Source organism: Salvelinus namaycush, chromosome 23 (assembly GCF_016432855.1).
Source record: "Salvelinus namaycush isolate Seneca chromosome 23, SaNama_1.0, whole genome shotgun sequence".
NCBI classification, from domain to species: domain Eukaryota; kingdom Metazoa; phylum Chordata; class Actinopteri; order Salmoniformes; family Salmonidae; genus Salvelinus; species Salvelinus namaycush.
Window position 1 is genome coordinate 11,429,471 of NC_052329.1, and position 9,514 is coordinate 11,438,984.

A 9,514-nucleotide genomic window follows, 5' to 3' on the forward strand; every position below is an offset into this window, starting at 1 on the left:
CCGCCGTGTCTTTGTGAGGCAGAGTAGATGAACGGATGATCTCCCGCATGTGTGGTTCCCACCGTGAAGCATGGAGGAGGAGGTGTGATGTTGTGGGGGTGCTTAGCCGGTGACACTGTCTGTGATTTATTTAGAATTCAAGGCACACTTAATCAGCATGGCTACCACAGCATTCTACAGCGATGCGCCTTCCCATCTGGTTCGCACTTAGTGGGACTATCATTTGTTTTTCAACAGGACAATGACCCAAAACACACCTCCAGGCTGTGTAAGGGCTATTTGATCAAGGAGAGTGATGGAGTGCTGCATCAGATGACCTGGCCTCCACAATCACCCAACCTCAACCCAATTGAGATGGGTAGGAAGAGTTGTACCGCAGAGTGAAGGGAAAGCAGCCAACAAGTGCTCAGCATGTGTGGGAACTCCTTCAAGACTGTTGGAAAAGCATTCCAGGTGAAGCTGGTTGAGAGAATGCCAAGAGTGTGCAAAGCTGTCATCAAGGCAAATGGTGGCTACTTTGAAGAATCTCAAATATATCTGGATATTTTTAACTTTTTTGGTTACTGAATGATTCCAAATTTTATTTCATAGTTTTGATGTCTTCACTATTATTCTACAATGTAGAAAATAGTCAAAATAATGAAAAACCATTGAATGAGTAGGTGTGTCCAAACTTTTGACTGGTACTGTGTATACACACACACACACACACACACACACACACACACACACACACACACACACACACACACACACACACACACACACATACATCAACCCTCATAAAGACCCTGTGGGACAGGACACAGATGGTTATGTAACACTATGTGAAGCAGGGGGCTTGCCAAAACATGCCCCTTCCAAGGGGGTGGGGGGTGGAGGTTTTCTTGCTGTCTCAAGCTTCAAGCTCTTATTCTGTGTTTTGACTAACAATGTTTCATTGTGGATCCATAAAGCAATCAAACGTGCAAGTACAGATCTATTTTTATCCCTCTAATGGGGGATAGGATTACGTGCAGTGTTCTCTGATTACATTTTAACTTCTACCTTTAGTGGTGCACCCCTTGCTACTCCCTCTTTACATAGTGTGATTTCTTACCCTTTGCTGTCACCTAGTGGTGACTGACCACCACTGCTGTTTCCCCACAGGGCCGAGGCGGTAAGAAGTTTCACATTGAGCTGAAGGAGATCATGGAGAGGGACCCTCTGTCCCAGCTGTGTGAGAACGAAAAGGACCTCATCTGGACACTACGCTACGACTGCATGGAGAACTTCCCCCAGTCACTGCCCAAACTGCTGCTCTCCGTCAAGTGGAGCAAACATGAGGACATGGCCCAGGTACATACATTTACATTGTGTCATTTAGCAGACACTCTCTTATCCAGAGCAACTTACAGTAGTGAGTGCATACCTTTTCATACTGTGCCACATGAACCAAGCCTGTGTATTGACAGTGTTTTTTAACACAATCAATTCCTTCTCAATTGCAATAACTATTCTATTCATTCCAGTCTGATGAAAATGTTGTCTGAGTGTGCCTCAATGGTCAGATCCTAAATGTACCCCTAGCCCATACCACTATTCCCCTCATCAGTCCCCTTCAAAGATCTGCTGTGCTCCTGTATTGGTTATAAAGCATAGTGAATGATCTCTGTCTCTCAGCTCCAGGCCTTGCTGCAGATCTGGCCCAAGCTGAGTCCCAGGGATGCTCTGGAGCTGCTCGACTTTAACTACCCAGACCAGTATGTCAGAGAGTACGCTGTGGGCTGCCTGAGGGATATGAGGTAGTCCACACACACTCGCACATACCTATTCCTAGTTCACTTACTGTTGTAATGACTTATTCACTGCCTCTCTCTCTCCCTCCTCTCCCCCCTCTTCCTACTTCATATTCCTCTCTCCCCTCCCCCCCCCCCCCCAGTGATGAGGAGTTGTCTCAGTACCTGCTCCAGCTGGTCCAGGTGTTACGTTATGAACCCTACTATGACTGTGCGCTCACCCGCTTCCTACTGAACAGAGCCCAGTGCAACCGCAACATAGGACACTTCCTCTTCTGGCATCTCAGGTGAGCGAGAGAGACTTGTGTACATGAAAGAGCAAGAGAGAGCATGTGTACATGTGCAAAGAACAAAAATGCATTTTCAGAGATATAGGCTGTATTTCTTTCATGGTATAATTTCAGTGAGGTGAAGTATGTTAACCAACCCCAGGTATGAGTAACTGTAGGGTGACTGTGCTGTTCCCTGCAGGTCAGAGATGCACATGCCAGCCGTCTCTGTCCAGTTCTCTCTCATCCTCGAGGCCTACTGTCGCGGCAGCATCCCTCACATTGAGGTCCTGAAGAAACAGGTAGGACCCCAACACACACATCCTGACTCCAACATTAAGTCATGAGTTAATCACTACAGTACATCTATTTCTGTCACCAACTCTAATTCTATAGTTTCCTCTGTCAGTTCAGAATGGGGTTATTTATAAAGAAGTCAGATGACAGCAGCCTGACCTCTAACCTCTGACCTCTACTGTATTAGCCCAGACATCCGCACTGCTGGCAGCTTCCTCCCACTTCCTGTCCATCACTGTCCATCCCCCTCTCCTTCCTGTTTTGGAGTTAGCTACCACACTGTGGGATGTTTCACGAAGACCATGCTGTCATTCATAGCATCCTTGTCATATTTGGAAGGCAATTGCATTATAGTGCATAAATACTGCATACATCCGTGGTATAATTTAATCATTATTTCATTATTACATCACGTTGTAACAACATTACGCCCCCTCTCTCCCTCTAGGTGGAGGCTCTGAGCAAGCTGAAGTCTGTGAACGAGCTGATCAAGCTGGGCACCATCAAGAACGCCCGCAGTAAGACCAAGGAGGCCATGCTCACCAAAGAGGCCATGATGACTTGTCTGAGACAGAGTGGCTACACAGAGACCCTCTCTGACCTGCACTCCCCTCTCAACCCCAGTGTCCTGCTCTCTGGAATCAAGTAAGGGTCAGGGGGGAGAGGTTAGAGGGGAGTGGAGAGGGTGATCTGGGAGTGGATGTGGTTAAATTTTTCTTGTTCTCTTTTCATTTGTCTCACCCCTCCCTGCTCTCCCCCCTCCTCCCCCTTGCCAGTGTGGAAAAGTGTCGGTACATGGACTCGAAGATGAAGCCTCTGTGGATCGTCTACAACAACAAGCTGCTGGGGGGAGACACCCTGGGAATCATCTTCAAGAACGGAGACGGTACGAGGGCCAAGGGAGGGAGGGAGGTGGATCTAACAGAGGAAATGTAAGATCACTAAAGTTCAAGGGGAGAGAGGGAGTGGAGGAGAGTGAGAGGGAAGAATAGTGAGGTCAAGATGGAGGGATGTGTATTATGGAAGGTGAAAGAAGATAGAAGGATGAATGATAGACTGTAATTGTGTTTCTCTCTCCCTCGCTCCAGACCTGAGACAAGACATGTTGACACTACAGATCTTGAGGTTGATGGACCTGCTATGGAAGGAGGCCAATCTGGACCTCAGGTGTGTATATTAATATGATAAGAGATGTGTGTGTTTCCTCAGGCGGACTCTGTCAGTCAGGCTTGTTTGTTCCTGCTCTCTGTGGGGAAGAGGAAGCTGTGTTGGGGGGGGACCCTAAATCACCCCCTGCTAGCCTGACCTCTAACCCCCCACATCCATACCCCCAGCATCACACACACACTAGCCTGCTTCTCATCCTAATCAAATCCACACACACTAGCGCTCACTCTCATACTCTAACACACACAGACAGACACACACATCTGGAGCCGAGCAGTGTGTGGGATTGTTTTGACAGTTGAGCTTGGGGGCAGGCCTTTAGGTTACAGGGACAAGGGTTCAGAGAGGAGAGGGAGGGAGCTCTGCAGAGAGGATGAGGATGATAATGAAACCACTGTGATGTGGTGTTTGGAACATAATCATGCGTACATTCTGGTCGAGGCAGAGCGGGGGGGAAATGATAGGATGCATCTCAATGGTGTTTATGATGATTAATTGGAACAAAATGTTTCCTCGTGTCTGTGCAGAATTGTACCGTACGGTTGCCTAGCAACTGGGGACCGGTCAGGGCTGATCGAGGTGGTGTCGTCGGCGGATACCATCGCCAACATCCAGCTGACCAGCAGCAACGTGGCAGCCGCCGCAGCCTTCAATAAGGATGCACTACTTAACTGGCTCAAAGAGAAGAACTCTGGGTAAGACCACATTTTTTAAAATATAAACAATGTGTATTACTGACCTATTTCATAGATACAGTGCCATCGGAAAGTATTCAGACCCCTTGACTTTTTCCATGTTACGTCACAGCCTTATTCTAAAATGGATTAAAAAATATATATATTCTCATAAATCTACACACAATACCCCATAATGATAAAGCAAAAACAGGCTTTTAGAAATTTTAGCAAATGTATTAAAAACCGAAATACCTTATTTACATAAGTATTCAGACCCTTTGCTATGAGACTTGAAATTGAGCTCAGGTGAATCCTGTTTCCATTGATCATCCTTGAGATGTTTCTACAGCTTGATTGGAGTCCACCTGTGGTAAATTCAATTGGTTGGACATGATTTGGAAAGGCACACACCTGTCTACATAAGGTGCCACAGTTGACAGTGCATGTCAGAGCAAAAACGAAGTCATGAGGTCGAAGGAATTGTCCGTAGACCGCTGAGACAGGATTGTGTCGAGACACAGATCTAGGGAAGGGTACCAAAAAATCTCTCCAGCATTGAAGGTCCCCAAGAATACAGTGGCCTCCATCATTCTTAAATAGAAGAAGTTTCGAACCATCAAGACTCTTCCTAGAGCTGGCCGCCTGGCCAAACTGAGCGATCGGGGGAGAAGGGTCTTGGTCAGGGAGGTGACCAAGAACCCAATGGTCACTCTGGTCAGAGCGTCTCTGTGGAGATGGAAGAACCTTCTAGAAGGACAACCATCTCTGCAGTACTCCACCAATCAGGCCTATATGGTAGAGTGGCCAGACGGAAGCCACTCCTCAGTAAAAGGCACATGACAGCCTGCTTGGAGTTTCCCTAAAGGCACCTAAAGGACTCAGACAATGAGAAATAAGATGATCTAGTCTGATGAAACCAAGATTGAACTCTTTGGCTTGAATGCCAAGCGTCACGTCTGGAGGAAACCCGGCACCATCCCTACGGTGAAGCATGGTGGTGGCAGCATCATGTTGTGGGGATGTTTTTCAGCAGCAGGGACTGGGAGACTAGTCAGGATTGAGGCTCCAGAGCTTTCAGGACCTCAGACTGGGGGCGATGGTTCACCTTCCAACAGGACAACAACCCTAAGCACACAGCCAAGACAACACAAGAGTGGCTTCGGGACAAGTCTCTGAATGTCCTTGAGTGGCTCGGCCAGAGCCAGGATTTAAACCTGATCAAACATCTCTGGAGAGACCTGAAAATAGCTGTGCAGCAACGCTCCACATCCAACCTGAGTGCTTGAGAGGATCTGCAGAGAAGAATGGGAGAAACTCCACAAATACTGTACATGTGTGCCAAGCTTGTAGCGTCATACCCAAGAAGACTTGAGGCTGAAATCGCTGCTAAAGGTGCTTCAACAAATTACTGAGTAAAGGGTCTGAATACTTATGTAAATGTTTTTTATTTATGATAATTTAGTAAAACTTTGTTTTGTGTTTGTGTACTATGCAGAGATGCTCTGGAGAAGGCGATCGAGGAGTTCACCCTGTCATGTGCAGGCTACTGCGTGGCCACCTACGTCCTGGGGATCGGTGACCGTCACAGTGACAACATCATGGTCCGCAGCACTGGACAGGTGGGTAGAGGTGCTCCCCTGTACAACAGGCTAAATCACAGAGGTTCCTTTATGGTCAAGTTCTTCCATCCTGTGTGTCTCTCAGCTCTTCCACATAGACTTTGGGCATATCCTGGGGAACTTCAAGTCCAAGTTTGGCATCAAGAGGGAACGCGTCCCCTTCATCCTGACCCATGACTTCATCCACGTCATCCAACAGGGAAAGACGGGCAACACTGAGAAGTTTGGCAGGTGAGCTTCTGTCCCCTTTCACTACTCAGATGATCCAGGCCGGGAATACTATCTATTGCCTAGTTTTATCATTTATCTATGTGCTAGTTGAGTGAATGTATAGTGAACAGAATGTGTGTGTTGTGCCTAGTTTCCGTAATTACTGTGAACAAGCCTACCTGATTCTGAGGCGGAATGGGAACCTCTTCATCACCCTGTTTGCCCTCATGCTGACTGCTGGACTGCCCGAGCTCACCTCCGTCAAGGATATACAGTACCTAAAGGTAAGACGCACGCACGCACGCACGAACACACACACACAGACACATGCAGTATATAGTTGGCCGCTTCACATGGGCTACAGTTTACATGTGCTACAGAAATTTAGTGTCCAAAGTAATGTATGTTATGTTGCAATAAGAGTAGTTAAGGCTCTTCCTCCCTCCCCTTCTCCCCTGTAGGACTCTCTGGCCCTGGGGAAGACCGACGACGAGGCACTGAAACACTTCCGCCAGAAGTTTGACGAGGCGCTGAGAGAGAGCTGGACCACCAAAGTCAACTGGATGGCCCACAACGTGGTCAAAGACAACCGCTCCTAGAACAGACAGTCGCCCATCCTGGAGCTGGAGGGTGAAAGGTTAAAGGTCAGGAGGGTCTGAGGTCTATCCAGTGCTGGGACAACAGTGACAGTGGAGGGTTATGTGTTGCTAAGGGGTGAAGACCAGACAGGACTGGGCCGCAAAGAAGGGAATCTAGAAGACCATCTTAAACACACATGCTCTTACAGGCTTAAATCCCCCTTCCTTTGCCTTTCCTCTGGCTTTTGAAGCTGCTGTGTGCCTCCAGCCAGTCCAGCAGTCCCATTGCCTCTCCCTGATCATGTGACATATTTGTGGGTAATGTGGTTGCGAGTTTTGCACTGCTCAGTGAGAGTCAGAGCCCCCCTTCTGAGTTGTGAATGGACTGCCCCCTTGGAGACTGGACTAGACTGAACCAATGAGGAAGGAAGGGGACGGTGGTTTCACCCACCTATTAGCAAGACTTCTGATCTGCCTTGTGTTGAACTAAAGGGAGAGGTCAGGGTTGACCACACCCACTCAAGGCCTCACACCCGTGTCTTAAAACGACGTCAAAACGTGCACATAGCCAGAGGAAGTGCATTTTATTGGACTTTTCCTCGCGAGGCCTCCAGTTCATCTCGAAAGTATGCCTAAAAACTGCGAGAAGATTGTATTTGTTTAGTTTTTTAAATGTTTTTTTTTTTATTGCCATTTTAAGATGTTATTCTTTAGGAGATGTATATGTGCCAGACTACTTTTTATTTATATATATATATATATATATATATATATATATATTACACACACACACACAGAGAGAGACACGCTGCATGGCCAAATTTTCTGGATGCATCTTCCCGATTAGATAAACAATAACTTTCCACACGCTGCTGCCGCTTTCCCCTCCTAGTAGCTAGCTATTTCCCTCACTAACGTTAGCACAACTTTGGAAAAGCAGTGCTCAACAAGCTGGGGCAAAGGACACTGTGTCCCGGGGTTGGGAAACACAGATTTGCCGTGCATGCTCTCCACACTGAATAGACTCTCCCAGTGACATCCAGATGGTTACCAAATATTATAGTATTTCTCATGAAGGCTGTTATCCTACTTGGAGTAAAACAAACTGTAGGAAAACATTTGATGAGTTAACATTCGAGTTAACATTGATTTGATGGTTTAGCTCTAGAGAAGAGGCGTCCAGTGGGGCAGTTCAATTCGGTCACGCAGCTTCAGCCTTTGAGAAATGGGGTGAATTAGATCATCAAGTACTGGAACCATTTGAAATACGAGGAAGAGAGAGCTTAAAATGTTTCTAGAACTTAATTTTGTGTTCCTGCTTTGGAATGTGGATGTAACATTCCTGTGTTCCATTTTATCAAATGATGGTTGTTGTTGGACAAACAGAACAGGCACAAAGGGTGAGTCATCACCACACTACCCCATGGAGGTATTATCACGACCCCATGGAGGTATTATCACGACCCCATGGAGGTATTATCACGACCCCATGGAGGTATTATCACAACCCCATGGAGATTCTGTCTTAGACATAGACTTGCCTACAGATGTCAGATCTAGTCTTTCAAAGCACCAAACTGCTCACATGACAACAACCACAATGAATAAACAAAGCATGTTACTAAAATGCCTTCTAGAACAAAACAAAGAAAACCTTAGGTTGATTTAGGTTTGTTTTTACTGTGTTTTAAAGAATCTGTTCAGAAATGGAATGTTTGTGTGCAAAATGTGTCGCTTTCTTTTTCAGTGTATTTGTTTTTTAGATCAGCCAAATTGGGCGGAGTTTAAGACCTATGGAAGGTGTTTGCCAGCAGAGGGCGTAACACTGCGATTCAAAGCTACTTCCTGGTTTTGTCATGAGGTGCTCTCTGTTTTGATTTTGTGCAATATCCGTATAGGAGTCTACATGTATATTATGTAAATGAACCCTTGGGCCCTAATGCCTGAGGCTATAATGGTTGTCACTGTGGGTCAATGTGTATTGCTGCTGTATTTCTCACCGCTAGCCTTCTTAAGTCTCTCAGACACTGAATATTGTCAAATGTACAGCCTTTTATTGTTTTGCTGTTTTTTGTTTTCATATGAGTTTTATTAAAGTTATTTTCCATCTAACTGGATTTTCCTTTTGTAATACATTTTTGTGTGTGTTTGGGTGTGTGTGCCCGTTCAATCACTGCAGTGCCAGCGTGTCTGTGAATAAGATGTAGTATATTTCCTGAACAACTTTGCAGGGCACAACGACCAGCACAGATTTGGTCCCTGTGCCTGGGATACTGTGATGAATGCAGATTGATTCCAGGCCCAGAGATCCTCCATTCTTTCCACTGTGGTTGTGTGAGGGAGGGAGGGGAGGAAGGCCCACTGCGGGGCCCATCTCTGCTCTGCTGGAGGGGACCAACATGCCTCTTTGCTGATGTCATGTGGTAATGCCGTACATGGTGGAGTAGCCAATAACCCTTATTGCCAGAATATGGATCCTGAATAGAACTTGGTTGTGGGTCAACAGCTAACATGATTCAATTTGGAGATGGCAGGTCACAGTGCTATGTAGCTGTTAATACCTGCAAATATCATGATTGATAGGTTGTTGTTTGTCTGCGAGCTGTCCAGTTGAACACAAGCTTGTTTGATTGGGTGAACACAAGCTTGTTTGATTGGGTGAACACAAGCTTGTTTGATTGGGTGAACACAAGCTTGTTTGATTGGGTGAACACAAGCTTGTTTGATTGGGTGAACACAAGCTTGTTTGATTGGGTGAACACAAGCTTGTTTGATTGGGTGAACACAAGCTTGTTTGATTGGGTGAACACAAGCTTGTTTGATTGGGTGAACACAAGCTTGTTTGAAAAAGTGTGAAAAGGAAGTGATATAATTACATACATATACCGCTTGTTCCAAGTCAGCAACACTCATTGACTC

At 46.2% G+C, this 9,514-nt stretch overlaps 1 protein-coding gene across 2 annotated transcripts in view; it reads left to right on the top strand.

Annotated features, from left to right (window-relative positions):
- Positions 1 to 8,712, top strand: part of LOC120018079 (phosphatidylinositol 4,5-bisphosphate 3-kinase catalytic subunit beta isoform-like) — an 87,860-nt gene extending 79,148 nt beyond the window's left edge. For both annotated transcript variants that reach the window (XM_038961044.1, XM_038961045.1), the window contains 12 exons: positions 1,150 to 1,338; positions 1,663 to 1,784; positions 1,922 to 2,065; positions 2,250 to 2,349; positions 2,793 to 2,989; positions 3,121 to 3,230; positions 3,433 to 3,511; positions 4,039 to 4,206; positions 5,684 to 5,807; positions 5,893 to 6,038; positions 6,169 to 6,301; positions 6,479 to 8,712. In XM_038961044.1, the coding sequence (XP_038816972.1) occupies positions 1,150 to 1,338; positions 1,663 to 1,784; positions 1,922 to 2,065; positions 2,250 to 2,349; positions 2,793 to 2,989; positions 3,121 to 3,230; positions 3,433 to 3,511; positions 4,039 to 4,206; positions 5,684 to 5,807; positions 5,893 to 6,038; positions 6,169 to 6,301; positions 6,479 to 6,616 (1,650 nt within the window). In that variant the 3' untranslated portion in view covers positions 6,617 to 8,712. The remainder of the gene's footprint in view (positions 1 to 1,149; positions 1,339 to 1,662; positions 1,785 to 1,921; positions 2,066 to 2,249; positions 2,350 to 2,792; positions 2,990 to 3,120; positions 3,231 to 3,432; positions 3,512 to 4,038; positions 4,207 to 5,683; positions 5,808 to 5,892; positions 6,039 to 6,168; positions 6,302 to 6,478) is intronic.
- The last annotated feature ends 802 nt before the right edge of the window (positions 8,713 to 9,514 follow it).